This window comes from Apis florea, unplaced genomic scaffold, assembly GCF_048593485.1.
Source record: "Apis florea isolate Af1SG1 unplaced genomic scaffold, ASM4859348v1 contig_37_pilon, whole genome shotgun sequence".
NCBI lineage: Eukaryota > Metazoa > Arthropoda > Insecta > Hymenoptera > Apidae > Apis > Apis florea.
The window spans coordinates 1,441,999-1,460,595 of NW_028256861.1; the positions used below are offsets into that span (position 1 = coordinate 1,441,999).

At 33.5% G+C, this 18,597-nt stretch overlaps 1 protein-coding gene and 4 long non-coding RNA genes across 6 annotated transcripts in view; 1 reads left to right on the top strand and 4 right to left on the bottom strand.

The window, feature by feature from the left end:
- Positions 1–2,588: 2,588 nt before the first annotated feature.
- LOC147656258 (uncharacterized) lies at positions 2,589–4,028 on the bottom strand. The gene is made up of 3 exons (XR_015294726.1): positions 3,693–4,028; positions 3,229–3,394; positions 2,589–3,105 (listed from the first exon to the last, which is right to left on the bottom strand). It is a non-coding gene; the product is annotated as an uncharacterized LOC147656258 (long non-coding RNA).
- A 9-nt stretch (positions 4,029–4,037) lies between these two features.
- LOC147656259 (uncharacterized) lies at positions 4,038–5,117 on the top strand. Its single transcript, XR_015294727.1, has 2 exons — positions 4,038–4,371; positions 4,560–5,117. It is a non-coding gene; the product is annotated as an uncharacterized LOC147656259 (long non-coding RNA).
- Positions 4,247–5,229, bottom strand: LOC147656260 (uncharacterized). Its single transcript, XR_015294728.1, has 3 exons — positions 5,113–5,229; positions 4,956–4,978; positions 4,247–4,359 (listed from the first exon to the last, which is right to left on the bottom strand). It is a non-coding gene; the product is annotated as an uncharacterized LOC147656260 (long non-coding RNA).
- A 223-nt stretch (positions 5,230–5,452) lies between these two features.
- Positions 5,453–6,283, bottom strand: LOC147656261 (uncharacterized). Its single transcript, XR_015294729.1, has 2 exons — positions 6,231–6,283; positions 5,453–5,595 (listed from the first exon to the last, which is right to left on the bottom strand). It is a non-coding gene; the product is annotated as an uncharacterized LOC147656261 (long non-coding RNA).
- A 6,634-nt stretch (positions 6,284–12,917) lies between these two features.
- eIF5B (eukaryotic translation initiation factor 5B) overlaps positions 12,918–18,597 on the bottom strand; it is a 32,070-nt gene continuing 26,390 nt past the window's right edge. For both annotated transcript variants that reach the window (XM_086916049.1, XM_086916050.1), the window contains 2 exons: positions 17,318–17,479; positions 12,918–13,185 (listed from right to left, as the gene is read on the bottom strand). In XM_086916049.1, coding sequence (XP_086772175.1) covers positions 13,078–13,185; positions 17,318–17,479 — 270 coding nt within the window. In that variant the 3' untranslated portion in view covers positions 12,918–13,077. The remainder of the gene's footprint in view (positions 13,186–17,317; positions 17,480–18,597) is intronic.

Sequence of the window (18,597 nt, forward strand, 5' to 3'; positions counted from 1 at the left end):
GCTGCTTCTGTTCATCCAGGTTCCACGTACTTTTCGTCGACTTTCGTACACGTGTACCGCGTCTAATCTACGACATATGACTATATTCTATACTCTTTTTCAATGATATTCTACTATGCTCTACTCTTTCTATTTCGTTGATACGTTTCATGCCAATTATTAAAATAATTTTTGTTTCGTTATTCTCATTTTTTTCACTCAATTAATCTATAATCAATCTTACTAATGGAATATAATTTGAGAAGATTGAGAATTTTTACATAAATACAATTGAATGTATTATACAAAAAAAAAAATTATTTGCAATTAATCAATTATTAGTAATATATTCATGATCGTATAAATTTTCGAAAACACGTTATTTCCGAAGAAACGACGAGTTAGAACATTCTTAGAGACAATCATTTATTAATCGAAGGATATCGAAGAGAATGATAATTCCGCTCGTTCGAATTTTCTCTTTGCTCCATGATTAAAAAATCTTCGTTCAGGTGATCGAACGTCGTAAAACCGATACCTCTCTCTGTACTACGGGGCTCTCCCACATGTCGGGGATACTCGGTTCTCTTCGTAAATGTCCGCCGACTACATCCTCTTTCGTCTTCGTCGTTCTTGTTTTACAACCTGTATAACCATCCTCTTTCCTCTGTTTGTCTCACTCTCTTCGTATACACGTAAGCCGCGCCGTATCTCTGTGTTCGTGCCACGTTATTTATGCGGCCGTGTGTGCGTGTTCCTCCTCCCACTCCCTGTTGTAAGGCAGACAGTGAGCATAAACCAGGCTGTCTTTGTCGTTTCCATATCGGTTGTCTTTGTTTCACTCATAGTTGGGACAGCAGGCAGCGCAGCAGTTCGGGTATTAATCGGACACGCATGTTTCAAATCACGAGCGGAATATTGTCAAGATAAATCGACCGAACTCCTGTAAATAAAATTACCATAAATACACCAGGTTGCATCACGTCGCGCTCTTCCCCCTCTCGTGGATGATTTTTGTGGCTTGTTCCAAATTGACGCTTTTGTCCTCGAGATTTCACTACGATATTTGCCAAACGATTTCCAGCTTTATTTGATCCACGCCAAGTTTAATTTATATCAATGACTGGAGAAGAATAGTAGAGGGACAAGATATCCTATTTAATATATCATTTTACTTTGTGTAGAACGCAAAGTTTGAAGATCGTAATAAAAATCGGACATAATAATAATAGAAACGGGAACATGGAACACAAGGATTGGATAGTAGAATTTTATGAAACGCATCGATGGTGACGACTCTTGGTACTTGGCATTAAATACAGTGAACCGGTTTCCATGCAAAAATGCCACTGTTCTAATCTTGAATGCGCGAAGGGGACGTATTGAATACGCGATTGATTTGCAAATCGCATTTTTCGAAATTTACGATAGGGAATCGAGAATGAAACGAATAGTACGACAAATATATAAAGGATAAATTCTGGAAAAGTTGAGAAAAGAGACGACATTGAAGGGAGCAATGAAACGTGATCTAGAAACGCGACTTGCCAGACTCGTCTAATAACGTGCTATGCTACCGACGTTGCTGCAAATCATGCTCTCCGCACATGCATACAAACAGCCAGCCGAGAAGACGGTTCAAGGTTTTCACGAAATTATTCGTTTATCTCGCCGTTTAACGCCTCGTCTGATCCATTTTGGAACGGTCGCGAAGCCATCATTACTGGGACATCTGGAAGTGAGAAACAAGGCCCTAATTTTTAATATCATTAAATGGAATATAAAAAGAATAATATTTCGCCGAAACAAAACTTTGCTCTGTTCTTCGAAATTATCCTTCTGCAAGTGATATCTCGAGAGAGTTATAGATGCCATAAAAATGGAATTAAAATTAAAATCTTTACGATAACACGAGCCGATCTTGTCACCGATATATATGTTTACAGCTCTTGTGCAATATTCGACTTTTTGAGAATGCAATTAATTCAAGCAAATCACATCTGACGAACTGAAATCACATTGAATAAAGCATAAATCAATTGATCCAACAATTTTTTTCATTATCATTTTTTCTCAATATATATATATATAATAAAAAGGATGAATTTCTAATAATAATACAAATATACATTCTCTGCGTGACGGGCGTGGCGACGCGAACTCGCGTGCACTACTTCCCTCGGATTCGAGGATATCCGGTGTGGAAACGCTTCGTCCTACCTCCCCCTTCTCGTTCCAAACGACGAATCCCCTCTCTTCCCGCTTACGTTCGATGATCACCTTTCCTAGCGTGGCAATAGTACGTCCTGACGTATCTGCCAACCGAGACACATTTGTCTCGTAATTTTCACCGTCATGTTGAAAAATATTTACCTCGCAACACTTTAGCAATCAGACTTAATCACCAATCAAATATTGCGAAAATTAGAATACTTTTGAATTTAATATTTTACACGGATCGTTTTTCACTGGGGGATTGATCGGGGATAAGGTTGATCAATATTGCACAAAATTGCGAGGATTAAAAGTAGGTTCTTTCTTTCGCAAATTTTAATCGGTATGGATCATTAAGGAATGAAAAATTTTTAACTGAAATGAATCAGAAATAATTTAGGACTAGGTTCGTGTATTATCGGTATTATTTTTTCAATCATTCAAAGATCAATAAAAACAGACGATACTTGATACCTGAATGTATATGAAATATATCTAAATTTTTTGATATATTCAAAAATAATCCATGATTTGTTCAAAGACCAAAGGGAGGTCAACAGAAGTAATAAATGTATGTATTTTATTCTTTGTCTTAAAACTCAACTTCTAATAAAATAGTTTAGTGCTAGTTTTCCATGTAAGCAGGATGAATTAAGAATATGGTGCTCCTTGGTTTTGGCCATTTTTCGCACCATCGATTCCAATGATCTTGAAAAGTTGAACATTATTTGAAGCTGAACATCATGCTCGAAAACGACGGCGAAAGTTATCCTCATTCTCGCAATTTTATTCTTATCTTTATATTGTTGTCCGTCTCGTGACAGTTCGGTTGTTCCGTTCCCTTTACTAATCGTTCCGTTGCGAGCTCGAACAAGAAAACATGATCCAGAGATTTTTTTTCTCCGTGAAAACCTGCATATACGAATTAGAACTGTTAACGAGTCACTTCTAACAATGAGTAATTGAAAATGAATTAAAACTAATTAAAAATTAACCTTAGTAGATCGAATAAAAAAAATTTTCATTGCGAAATACCTTGTTCGAATTGTTTTAACTTTCTTTCTTTCTATGTTATTTATATTCCCAGGTACAAACTTATGTTTGAGAAAATCCGGCACAGGTTGGTCCGCTTACAAAGTAAATTAACCTAAAATCTTCACTGTAATTATAACCTATATATACTCTTCGTTACAATTATAACCTAAAAAAGCACCAATGTAAAGATTTAATTATATACTCATTTGAAATTGAAGAAGTTAGAGAATACAATCTTGTATTCGAAATTACATATAATCAAATTTGTAATTCTAATATAATTTTTTTTCAACCATAATTTTGGTTCTTTTTTCCTTTTATCCACCATCTTTTCCTGCATTCGAAGAATGTAAACAAACTCTCGAGAGCTCTGGTCGAGACGTATCAGAAGTAAGAATTAATATCTCTATTGGATAACTGCAAAACTCGATTCTTCGAATCTTTTGCAGTTATAAAATATTTACCTCAATATTATCTTGCAATGTCGTGTATGTTTTATGATCGTTTACGTTGTTGTACTTATTTTTGTACATAAATTGGAAATTGTATTAAATTGAATTAAATCGAATTATATCAAATTTTCTTTACGCATCTTTCAAGATATCAAATCGCGAACTGAGTTAGTTACTTTCAAGTTTGTCGCACGAAGGATCGCGCGCTTCGTTCTCACGATATCGTTTACACGGCAAGCATCAGCGCGATATAGTCGTGACGCAAAAGTCTTGAACCTTCAAATGGGGCTACATTAACGAGCAGGCTGAGAAACACTGGTTTAGCCTATATTTAAACGGCGGCACGCCGCGTATCTTAAGCGCGTTCATTAATGCACTTAAGTGTGTACCACCCGTTTAACCTTACGCCTGTTTACAGTTCTCTCGCCTGGACGATTTGTAACCTACGACATACTAAGACACATTTCTGTCGTTCCTTCTCTCGTCTCGCTTGCTGGCTGACCTTGATCGAGTTGTTCCTACGAAAGAATGCCGCTATTGAAAGCACTGCGATATATCGTTGCAAATTTTATCGAACGGTCATGGTAAGTGACTCGGTGCTCTTGTCGAATTTAAAAAATCTTGCAAATGAAGAAAAAAATTGAAATCGATGCAACGATCCTTCTTCGATTCACGAATTCTGCAATCAAAGGTAACGCAATTTTTGGTTAAAAGCGTGAAAAATTAGATCGAGATCGAATTCTTAACCTAACTTAACTTAATCGAAAAATTTTTTTTTCTAAAGTTAAATTTCGAGAATCATTTGATCCTTTGTATCTTGTTAAGTGATAAACAATCATGAGTATACAAAATTATTTCATTATTTGATGTTTCCAATAGGTTAATGCCAGAATTCTGTTATTAAACGAGAGATCAAAGAAATATACAAAAAATAATATGTATAAATCATTGTAGATACGTAAATGATTGTAAAATCAGATCAATTAGATTTAAAATGATTTATATGATTTTCGGTTACCGATATGTCAAGAAATATATCAATATCGAATTGAAAATCTGCACAATGTATTGTTGGATCAAAACGAAGTCACGTGAACGATGTGATGAGAAATGAAACGGAAAGAACCCGGAGTCAAAGACACGAGCAAAGGGGGAAGCGAGACAAATGATAACGATACGACATTTTTCCGAGCACATGTAAAACTATCTACGCGATCTTTCGTGACCTAAGCTACGGATAAATACACGCCATACATCAGTGAATAACGTACTTACGTGCGCTAAAACTATACGGCAATCTACAATCAAATTCAAAAATCTTTAATAACAATGGTAATATTTTAATTTTTTCGATAATAAATATCTTTATTTACGATGTATTAAATTATATTTTTATGCTTAATAAAATATTAATAAAATTTTTGCAACGTACCTGAACATATTCTTGCGATACGATTTTTTTTTTAATAATTTCAATTTGTTTTGTTGAAGATTTGTGAAAATTTGATATATTTTTCTACATTATCTTTCTTTTTCTCTGGACGAATTGCTTAAAAAAAAAAAAAAATAAAAGAAAAATTAATTGAAATCTTTGTTCCTACGTTCCATATAAATTTAATAACAAATTTTACTTACTTATTTTTATTTTTTTTATAATATGAAAAAGAAACTTAATATTTTTAACAGTCGTAATTTTTACCAACCACTGTTTTCTATTTCTTATACCTTTTTTATTACGCAAAATATCAATACACATACTTTTATAACCGTTCTTATTAATCTTGCTATTTTAGCTATTAATTTTTTTCATTATCTCGCAGCTACTATTTTTCCAATTAGTTTGTAAAAGTGTCCATAAATGTTTTTATGATTTTGCGTATTCTTCTCTGATTACACGATCACATAAAGCAACATCCTACATCGTAAATAAACTTTTAATTATTTTAAGAATGTTTTAAATTTATCAACAAACGTCATTTTATGTAATAATAATTTGTATATCAATCGTTCTATTTATGAAGAGAAGTGTACGTAACTCTGACATGTCTTCAATGATTATAAAAATATCAATTTTCTTTTTCTAACCTTAAAAGAAATTGATTATTTCCGCAGAAAGGTCAATATTCGATCAAATTTAGTAAAAAATTAAATGTTGTATTTAAGATAATTTATTCGCGCAAAAATATAGGCTTTAAAAAACCGAGAGCGACCTTGAAATTGCCAAGCTAAAAGAGATAAATAATTCGATCGGCACGAGTCTCGAAGCTTTTCTATCAATTCCACATTTTTTTTATCCGTGTCAAGAATTCTTTTTCTCTTTTTCAAATGAATATTTATAAAGCATAAAAAAAAAAAAAAAAAAAAAAATAACAATTTGTCCATCGAGGAAACTAGTAAACAAACATCTCGCGATCACATGATATATGGTTAAATAGTACAGACCGAATTAATCAAGAATGTTATAAATATTACGTGAATGACGAATTTGAGGAAAACAAATTATATAATACTTTTCACAGACGATACGTAATACGCCATTATGATAACTACCGATAAATATATAGTAATGCAGTAGTATTTGCGACACTCGCGTTCGTTCGTCATTTTGGTGGGCTCGATATCTCGAAACCTCTTCCCTATCGATTAAAGAACGATATATAGATACAGATGGCGCTCGTATCGTAATCCTTAAAATATGGATTTCCAATGCGAAATCAAGGGACACGATGCAATTTTATTATGCGTATATACTTTTTGCAATTAATAACTTTTATATCACAAAACTATTAATTATTCTATTAATTATTTTTAATCTTAGAGGAAACTTTGAGCAACAAATATGTATGTCTTCTCTCTCGATTAAATCGTAAGAGAAAGAATTAGAAAGAATCGAGAGACGATTAAATATGCACTTTTCACGAAAGTATGATACATCACTTGCGAGGTCATCATTCCCATCGCTAACGCATACGCAGTCACGTGTATTGCGTATAGACGCGCGAGGACAACCTGCAGATGCATGAATGACTCGAAATGACGTGTGTTCATTGAGCGCCGCTTGGCGTGCCGACTTGGTGCTCTCGGTTGCTCCCAGCAAGGACACGACATATTTTCTGACTTGCGTAGGAAAAGATTCGAACCGACCGATTTCGATCGCGATTCCATTTTCGTAGTCAAAATCGATCCTGGATCATTTACGATCTGTGTTCACGATTAAAAAATTTGACCGAGTTCTTACATCTATATCATACTATAAAATCTACCTCATTAAATATATATATATATATATATTTAAATATACGCATAACCAAAAAACTTTTTTAAACTTTGATTTTTTCAAAACTATAATTTCATATGAAAAAATTATATTATTTTATATTTTCGATTTCTTAGTCCTATCTGTATATAATACTGATGAAATATTAAGAAAAAAGTTTTATATTAAAAATGTTCTGAGATAACAACTGTTCAAATATTTTCGTTAATCGATATAAAACGAATGGAGCAAACTAATAAAAAAATTTGTCGAAAGCTCGTGCCTATCATTGAACAAGTGTAACATCCAGTATCGATGATTCGGGGTATTAGTGAGGGATAGGCAAGGTAGGGCGGGTACGAGGGTGGGGAGTGAGGAGAAAAGAGGAGAGGAAACGAAGGAAATGAGCGTGCACACTTACGCTTACGCATACGAGCGTGTAGTAAATGCGTATAGAGGCGGCTGCATCGGTAAACCGATTAAACGACCTTACATAAGTTCCAATTGGCAGAATCTCGAAGAAGCACGAACAGTAGTAGATTCGATGAAAAGGAGATTTCGTCGTAAGGTTAGAAGAAGAGAAATAGAACGTCGGTAAGAGAGAATTCTGCTTGGCTTCTAATCTCGAAAATCGATGATACATACGGGCTGAAATGGAAAAAAAGGAATGTGAGTGCATTGCGCTCGGCGTTCGACGCGGATGCATTTCCTGTATGCATGGTGCACAAAATGACGATAGCCTCGTTTCCAGTTCCTTCAGTTAATTATGTTTCAAATTCACCGATTTACTGGCGAAAAGGAAGTGGAACAGTTATACCTACCATTAAAAAATTAATGAGTCATGGTATATCCTCGGAGAATTTTAAGTATTCGATGGTCATACGTTGGTTGTCTTCCGGTATTTCATCATTTTTAATCTTCTTGAATTAAGAACGGAAATTATGTATATCATTCTAATTTTTTTTTTTCTTTTTCACAATTTTATGATTCTTCTATTTTGAAATGTATATTATCAGACAAAAATTTGTCGAATATTATGCCATGGTTTTTCAAAAATTTAAAGGGAATATTAGAATCTTGTTGTTATAAAATGTTCTTTCCTAAAAAATCTATTATAAATGGAATTATTATCGATATAATGTATCAATACACTTGTCAATAATAATAAAATTGGAAAAGAAATTTTATATTTTTAACCAATAATATATATGCGCATTGTTGAAAATTATTCCACATTATTGTTCTTAAATGGATAACATTTAGTCCTTCTCGTTTCCTTGATAGCCGATCAAGCGTTAAAATCAGCGTTAACGCATAATTGGAAAATGCAAGAGAATCTCATTGAATATCCGTTACGAACTTCTCTGAAACCTCGTGACACTGTAGGCAAAAACAAAAACAGGAAGAAGGTTAAACTGATACACTCGACCGCAAATGTCCGATCGATTATTATTTTTTTTTTTCTTGTGAAACTTGTGGTCTTTATTTTTATCGCGATAATTCGCTCGATTATCTTATACAAAGTGAATACATATACAAAACACGTGAGGCTCTCGTATATTCTTTTTTTTTTTCTCTCCTAATGTAACATCGTTTTACCTTTTTGCTCCTAGCTCTTATTTTCTTTTTCTCACATACATACGCTCTCTCTCTTTCTCTCGATCTCTCAGTCACTCTTTCATTCGCTGTTTTCCTTCTGTTCACGTATCTACACACCTACTCCCCTTTCTGTCTCTCTTTCTTCTTTTCCTCGCACGTGTGTTCTCGAACGGCGAAACCGGAAACACGTCGGAAACTGTATGCGAGACACGCTTCTGCTTCCACGAATCGATCGTGAGTACCGACACTCAGACGAGTTTGCCATTCGTGACAAAATTCGTCGTCATAACTATCATCGTATCATTCCTTCCTCCGCCTAACCTCCTAGAATGTATCTAGTTGTAACTCATTACACAGTTGGAATTAAGATTACACGCACATTCATAATTTAGTATATTAACATTGCAAAAAATATTTGTTTAAACTTGTTTTTCAAATTATATTGTATATTGCCACTATATTTATTGCACATTCCTCCAACTTTTTGTCCCACAATTAAATCTTCTCGATGTAGAACTAATTATAGGGGAAAACTTGGTAACATACCTCTGTTAACGAGACACATTGTTTTAGTTACGTAGATGGCGACACATTAATAAGTTCGAATATTTTTCAATCATACGCAAATATGACAAGTATATAATAAATGCAATTATAAATTGCATTAGTGAGAAAGTTTCATTGGTTTTCGAATCTGGTGAGATAAACAATTTCAATTTTGTACATCATTAATAAATTCATTCATTTTATGAGAATGATACTCTATATTCTATATTCAAAATATTCTAATATCTGAGGTTAGAAATCAAGTAAGTAGTATAGCTTAATTAGACATAAGACAAGACAATATGTGTTTTGTTCCTGTTACATAGATTAAAAGATATTGAAATATGAAAAAAAATATAAATATAATTAAATAATTAAGTAATTGTATTTGTTCTCTCGAATAATTTTCGTCTCGATGAATTTGATAATAGAGTATATTATCCAATTTTCCCTTATCGTATAAAAGACGATTTCATTCGATTTATATAAAGAGACATTGATTAAAATTTTAAATTCTTTTCAGCAAATTCGAGAAAAAAATGAAGAAGAAAAATAAGAAATATACATTTCATCGATAAAACGTTGAAATCATTAACGTATTCCATAAAATCCAATTTGATAGAATAGTTGGAATAGGTTAGAATTTTTTTATTTTAAAAAATTCTGATATCTATAAAATTAATTTCAATTTCAATGATAAAATTCGAAGAAAATTCGATTCAATCCAAAAAAAAAAGCGATTTTTGATCGATATGGTATAATCCTTGTTTGATCGCGATTTCTTTTCGAACCAGCAAAGTGAAAGAAGCAATTTTGCTAGAAACTAGCCCGAAAAAGACACGGCTTGAACACAGTGGTCGGGTGCAAGGAAACCAGAGCGTGTGACGTAAGATCGATCGCAAAAACGGGAGGAATCGTTGCGGTCGAATCATCGCGGGAAGAGGAGAAAGAGAGAAGACGGAAGTTCCCTTTTCGTTCGAACAGCCACCGCCTTGTTCGCCTCGCGCAACCGCATGCGAGGTAGTATCGGACGAAACTCGTTCACTCGTCGACGGCTAATTCAAGAGATCTAAGTGACCGGAAACTAGAAAACGCTAATAAGGACTTCTCTTACTTTTTTTTTTTTTTTTTTCGATTTTTCTTCATCTTCTTCTTCCTTATCCGAGACTTTGTTGGGCATGAATTATATTTCATACGTTCTATTATTTTTGTTTTTCAGAACATTATACAGAGTGTCTCAGATTTTTCTGTACAAACATCGTCAGTAGGTTTTATAGAATAAAAATGAGATTAAAATCTCTCGTGTAATTCTTTGATGCTTCATTTAAAGATTGTATCAAAACTGAAATGAAAGATCAAGTACAATGATATTATTTTTTTAGGTTAATTCAATGCGGAATAAGATATAATATGTAAAATGTTAAAGTTATCTATTATCTATTGTAAGATAGACTGTTTGTATACCAGTTCATTGTAGCAGCAAACAATTAACATAACTTCACTTTTGTTTTGTTCTGTAAAGTACAAACACAAAACACAAACTTAACCTCTTCGGTACGTTTGAATAATAGTTGAATCGTTATTTCTTAATTTCAATTATGCGAATGCACATTTTTAAAATAAAATTACAAAATTAATTACAACATCGGATATAAAAAAAAAATTGGACAAAACGATATTAAATAATACATCGATACATAAATATATAGAAATATCTTGAAATGAAAATGTAGATATTTACAGTGTTTGTACAACAACATTTCATATTTTTCCTATATAACTTATTAATAAAATATTTATAGATTACACGAAATATTGGTTGTAAGTTTTTAAAGTTATTCCTTTTTTTTTTTCTTAAGATTCATTGATAACGAGGTTCGTACGGAAAAATCTGGGACCCGTAATATTATTGATTCAAGGCCCCACTTATTCTCTGTTATTTTTTTTTTTAAATATTTTTTAGGATATTATTAATTTCCATACAATACAAATTCTTGGATCCTAGATAAAAACAATTGCGATTTAGCTTTATCAGTTTTCTTTCTTTTTGCTCAGCTTCGTTCGACTCGATAGATAAATCTCGTCTTCTAATTTCAAAAATATTTTCCAACATATATATGCGATTCTTTTTTTTTTTTTTTTTTTTTTTTTATAACTACATGCAAACTATTTCTCGGTATTTCTCGGTTGTGTGTTGCACTATCGAATCTGGTATCGCGAAATCTAGTTTTATTGTGACATCTCGATCTGTCACAATCGAGAGGTTATGTCCGATTGGTTAAGTTGCGGTTCACTAACGACATTCAATTGTACGCGTTAAAAATAATTCATGTATCTATGCACAATGATTTGCATTAATATTTAAACAAGTTTAACGTGTTAGAGATTATTATTCCGTATATATTTTGTTTCCTATTATTACCATTGGGTTAATTATTTTTTAATACATCTGTATATAATATTTTTTATACAGTTTATAGAAACGTAGGTAGCATTTAATGTAATTTTTTGTATAAATTTTTTGCACAATTTTTTGCGACAAATTGAATAATGATCAAAATTGGAAAAAAAATCAAGTAAATTGTACGAATTTTATATTTGCTTTGTGAACGCTGTAAGCTTAATAATAATAATAATAATAATAATAATAATAATAATAAAATAAGTTAAACCCAAATATTTTTCGTTAAATTTCGCTATTCAATCAATATCATAGATAAGTGATTATATGATTATAACGATATGGTACAAATAAATAAAAATATATAATGATAATATCATAATATATAGTAATTATAATTATAACTACTATAATAATGTACATTACACATCGTATTGATAATATATATTTATAATATAATTGCAAATAATTATAATAATAATAATAATAATAATAATAACAATAATAACGTAATAGTACAATGGAGATAAATATAATTAAGCTTTTGTTTCAACGAAACAATTCCAAAAATATCCATATTTTTACTAAAATAAAAAAGAAAAAAAAAACCTGCATCTGCACCTCTATTTATCGCGTATTATTGTGCACAAAAATTATATACAATTGAAAATAAAAATAAAAATTATACACCCATAAAGAATATATATATATATATTCAAATATGATTGAAAACAATCGATCCGATAATATAAGAGACGAATATACACGGCAATAATAAAAACGACACAAGTTGTTCGAATATTAATACGAATCGGGTGAGAAACACAACAACATTTGTATTTGTCGTTCCATTGCGTTCGTTGCGTCAGCGTGAAATTAAGTACTACAAAGTGCTTCGAATCACTGCTGCATCAAAGCTTTCCGAAAGATAGGATCGTCGAATCGCGCGGTCAAGTCTCGACTCGTCTCGACTCGTTATCCGCTATCTATTTAAAAAATAATCTTCGATGATTATATTAAAAACGTGATTTTATATATATATATATATATATATATATATAAGATTTTCTTCCAACTCTTGATTTCGTAATTCTATTGCAATTATGGTACAGTGAATCCGCTGTACATTGTTAAAACATTGTATTAAAAATATCGACGAATATATAGGGCAAAATAATTTTAAATACAATATCGATCGAAATTCAAATCGAAATGGAAAAAAAAAAAAAAAACGACGACGATGATTCCGCGTGACTTTTCCAGCGAGTTTATCTTTTCTTTTTTTTTTTTCTTTTCAAGCTTTATTTATCGAAAAAGAGAGGGGAGGATTTATCACGTGCAGGGGAAACCTGAGAAAAAACGTTTTCGAGGGATCACAGGATGAAGAGAGACGTGCGCTGATTAATTGCGTACATCAAAGAGAAAGACAGAGAAATCAAAAAGTTCGACGTGTATATTACAATTGGTGTGAATGATCGACAACGGACAGATCCAAGATGGTACTTGATAAACGCAGCCCACATTTCTATGCTCGCGTCACCCGGTGAACCCATCGACAATGGTTCGATTTCAGTTCTCATATTGTCCAGCATGTCCTAGAGTATCTGGAAGAGCTTTTTCAGTTCGACCATCAATTGCCAATCCGTTTTCACCAGATCGTCCCTGAAGTATTCCTTGCAGGCGTCTATGCTCTGCCTGCTTATCTGTAACAGAGGCGGATGAACAACAATTTTTATTGATTTCAATCTCAAACTCGATTTTCAATTTTTCCAATCGAATCGAATTTCTGTAACTCATAAATACCTTTTCTTTTTTTTTCTTTTTTCTTTTCTTTCTAAAAAAAGCGCGAGTTAATTTATTTGATACGACTGATCAAGATGTTGTATTGTTTTATAAAATTGTAAGATATTTTGACGAATCGTTTTAATAAAAATCGGAAATTTTTAATCAACCGTGTTATTAAAAAGAAATCTCTGTGTATCGTCAAATAACTATTCTTGTGAGAAAATTTCGATAAAGCGAGAGATAAGATAGAAACAACTATTTGATACTATTTTAGACAGTCGAATCGTCATTCTTCGCAAGTTCTTCGATATGAAGATAGGAGAGGTTGGAAAATGGGAGAAAAAAAAAAAAAAAAAGATCGTTTTAATCGTGTTCCTACGAATAATTTCGTTGAATCGGTTTTCGCGAGAACAGGCGCATGCTCGCGCACACGGTCCATTCACTAACGTAACGCTTTACAACTGTTTCCGCCCCCACTCCCGGCCGGAAGTCCCGTTTCATTCATGGATCGGTCACAATGGTGGTTTTACGCGGCTATTGAGGACGCCTGCCTCCCGCCACGCCCCTGCTACTTCTCCCTCCCCGTCTCATTCTCACTCCCTCCCGCCCCTTTCGTTCCCTTCCTTCTTTTTCTCTCCTCTCCTCTCTCTCTCTCTCTCTCTTCTTCCCTCTCGCATTCGTTCGCTTGCACGCGCCTCTCTCTCTCTCTCTCGCACTCGCTCATTCCAGCTTTTTACTTCTCTTTTGCACGCGCGCACGCACACCGCGCAGCTCTTCCTTCCACCGTAGAATTCTTTCCCTCTCTCTCTCGTTCCCATTCATGTTTCATAGCTTCGTCCTCGTTCGTCCACCGTTCTATACGCCTCGCACACCCTTTGTAACTAACCGTGCAACGTTGCACGAACGGCAAAAGGGTCCTTCTTCTCGTGAAACCTTTGCCCACGTTTTCCTATATTGGCTGACGATCGACCGATATCTCGACACGTAAGTTGTGTCTGTACGTTTACAGGTTAAAAATCATTTTTCCTTGTATTATACAAAGATATTTACTTTACTTTCTTTTTTAACTTTTAATCTTGTTACTGATCGAAAATTTAGCATCGTCGAATAATCATAACCTAACTCTCTTGTCATTCGCGAAAGAACAATCGAATCGAATGGACGAGTATTTAGTAATAATTATACTAACAAATTACTTTCGAATTACAGATTTTATATACATTGTTTCCTTTAATATCGCATAAATGAACATGTTGCGATACGATACGCGTATATTTAATAGCACGTTTGTCCATTCAATTTCATAATCGAGATATTAAAATTAGCTCGGAACTCGAGCAGGAATTCGAGTGAGCAAAAGAGGGAAAGAAACGTGGAAGCCGGGAAGGTCGAATTCATAAAATTGTCGCCCGACAAATCATCGTGGGAACAAGGTGATTCCGGGGAATCGATTCTACGAAGCAAACGGTAACGACGACTTCCGCTCGCCTTGGGAGCACACAAAGATGCCGAAGCCAGACCATGCTGTGCACGTATAGCGCTCGCTCGCACAGTCGTTGAATACGCGTGCGCGGCCGGAAAGTTCGTAGATAGAGATAGGAGGAAACGAAATTGATGCTATTAAACACGGGAATTTTTACGATACTCGTCCTCGATGATGATTAACTTTCTCGGAAACAAATTTAAAAGGGTGTGAGAAAAATTCTTTTTTTCTTTTTACTGTAATATCTTTCATCCAATGTATATTAAAAATCTTTTTTACGAATCTCGACAAGGCAATTTGACGATCGAATCATGGAAAAATATGTGTTTCTACAAAAAAAAAAAAGGAACGTAATACATTATAATTTTCGTTATATGATAAAAAGGATATATTTAATTGTTAACATAAAAATTGATGCAATAAATTTCTAAATTTCATAGAATACGAAGATTGTAGATTATTCACGAGGATATTTATTTATAGATTCTTCTTTTGCAATAGTTATTCAACTTATTCATAATTATTCACACGATATTAATTTACTTATTAAGCGATAATAATGTTCGCTCGACGAGCAGAGAGAAACGCGACCGTTCTGCACGGCGTCCGGAAAGCGACTTCGTTAAATCAATATTACCGATATCAACATAACCGATTTGCCTTTCCCCCTTTTCGTGCCGCGCTTCGTATAACTGTATATGTAAAAGTATAAATATTGAAAATATTATTTCACGAAGCAGTGTAATTTATTCATTTTCGTTTAAAAAAAAAAAAAGGTATTGTCAAAAATTTTCAAGTCGATGATGTTCGTTATTTGACACGTATAAAAAACGCGTATAAAAAAAAAAGTTTCCCCGTCAAAAAATAATCCTTGGAACGAACTTATCAAACTTTTTTCCTCTTCATTGGCCCTTGTAAAAAAAAAAAAAAAAAAAAAAAAAAAAAAAGTAAATCTCATTTAAACATCGTAAAATTGGAACATCGAACGTAACGAAGAATATCGTCAAGTATATTCGATTAAACCGAGCCCGATCTATGGGAACGAGACGCGTGAGCCGAGCACATTATATATCCGCTTCCATTAAAGTACGGCGATCGATTCGGTGCCGATATCCGAACCGGAAGGCGGAAAAGAAAGAAGGCAAGAGGCGAGGAAGAGGGATGGGAAGTTCTGCGAAGGCCGGAAGTCGATGGTAGACGCCTGATCACTGCCGGATGTGCATCTTCCTTTTTCGACCAAAGTCTTGCATACTAATAAGGATCGTTTCCGTCTCGCTCGTCTCTGATTTCGATGAAAATTGCAAAGCTGTACGGAATCGGCCAGGGGAAAAAGTGTGTGTGTGTGTGTGTGTGTGTGTGTGTGTGTGTGTGTGTGTGTGTGTGTGTGTGTGTGTGTGTGTGTGTGTGTGTGTGTGTGTGTGTGTGTGTGTGTGTGTGTGTGTGTGTGTGTGTGTGTGTGTGTGTGTGTGTGTGTGTGGCGCGCGCGCGCGCGTATATTCTAGGGGAATTTCATCAACGGCCGAGACCACCTGTCGATCGAATTCTTTCGAAGCAGCTGCTTCTCGAAAGCCTTGTAATCGGTCCTTCTTCCCTCGCGAGTAGCCAAGTATACGAATAAACGTACGAATTTATGTGAAACTAATAAGAATGGTGGGTTAGGTTAGGTTAGAAGCCAAGTATAAAACTCTGGTTATTCAAAAAACCAAGCTATTGTTAAATTTACAGTAACAAAAAGTTGCTGAATAATAAAACAAAAAAATCGACGAGATTAGTATTATCTTATACAAATTTTTGCTTTATTACTAACTATCTTTATTTTTGATTATCTCTAAAGTTTTCAATATTCTATTTGTTTCCTCTTTTGATTAAAGTAGTTGTCAATGTTAATGAATGAGATTAGAAATTTGATCAGTTTTCGTAAAATTGTAAAATCATAACTTTTTATAATTCGATATAATAATCTGAAGTCGAAAATACTTACAAGTATATATATTTACTAGTGGCAAATTCTATGAAATCTTTTGTTTCTCAAATCTAATTTAGATTTATAAGTATGTATTAAATTTGATTCCATCGCTACTCGTGACTAATCTCGATAGTGAATTCTCGCTAATGCTTTCGCAATTATTCCAATTGCGGTGCGCGCAATTTAATCGTATGGCAATTGATTATTTCAAATCGAAATTTGCTAAGTGAACGATTTAGCTTGAAACAAAAAATCCAAAACGTGGAGTTAACCTTTCCTTTTTCTTCAAATTAAAAAAAAAAAGAAAATTTTCGAATTATATCGAAGAGTTCGAAATAGTTTGTTCGATCATTTTCGTAATGGTTATCGCATTTATATCAAGATTTATTATTATACGTTTCAAAAATAATGGTGGTTCGTGTAAAAGTGAACATGTTTTAACGAAATTGCTTCTGTAAACATGAATGAGAAATAAAGTTCTTCGAAATTGAGCAATTGTCTATAATATTCGTGATGATATCTTATGTAAATCGTTGATTCAACAACGTTGACTCACTTGTATAAATTTGATCGATGAATTAAAAAACATGAAAAAGCTTACCTTGCTTACGACGAAATCCTTTTCATCGAAATGACGACCGAACATTTTAGGCGCTTCTCCAGGTATCGGCTCGATTTTCACGCAAACTTCCTGACCTTTTCGCGCGGATTCCACAGGTTTGTGATTATATTCTATACTCGTGACCACGCCCAAATCCACAAACTGTAAAATAAAACCAAAAACAAAGATTTAGAATTAGATAAAAATATTTATAATTATTCTATAATTGGAAAGTTTAAAAGCCAATCAATACAAATCATATTCTCTGAAAATGATTTAACGGTTCAACAATTTCTTTATTGTTTTAACTTTCACTTGACAAATCAATCGAATGATTATATTTCAGTAATGGGTCAAAGTTCAGAATTTCATTATTCAATAAAAATTTCGCGTCAAACGTTAAGACGAAACAGTTACGAAATTCGATAAAAATACTGAACTTTTAAAAAGATTACATCAAAGGAAAAAATAGTTTATTGTTGCAAAAAATTTAAATTAATAAAAAGATAAAAAATAAATTAGTCGTAACAAAATTAGAAGATATACTCGAAATATAATATTAATCAATAAAATATTCAATTGTAATAATCTTAACCTAACTTTTCGACGAGGAAGATGTATCGAAGTGCAACGAGACGTGTTTGTAACATCCATAACAATAAAATCTAAGTTATTTAACTTCCAATGCATGCTTACAACTCATCAAAATATCTTTCAAAGAATTTTCGATTTGCAATAGAAAGCGTGAAACATACTATGACAAGGTGAGAAGATTTCGAAAGGTTAGAATTTTTCACGCGCAGCTCTCTATACGCAGGCTGTTTCACAGCTTGTACCGGCGCTATCGCCGTGTCTTTTTTCCATCCTCGATCGGCGTGTGTCTCTTTGCGTGGGTATAGCTCCGCCTATGCATTCCTTTCTGCGACCGGAAGTCGAGAGAAAACCGAGTACCTGAGCATTGCGCGTCGTCAGGGCCGACTCGGACGTAGGTACGGTTTTCGTCGTGAATACCAGCGAGGATCGGTGTGGACCGAGTAGGTAGATACGCGGATACGTAGGTTGTTGAATACTGTGGGATGTTATACACGCAGTGATCTACAAGTTTTGATTGAACTTCGTTTCGGAGCATCATCTTTTTTCTAAACCTTCCTTTTGCATTTTTCTGATAATACTCGATGAATACAAATGAAACGATAATTATGAATCAATGGAATAGATTGGTTCAAAAGTTATATAACCTAACTTAATTGGTATAATTTATATAAAATAAAAGATTCAAA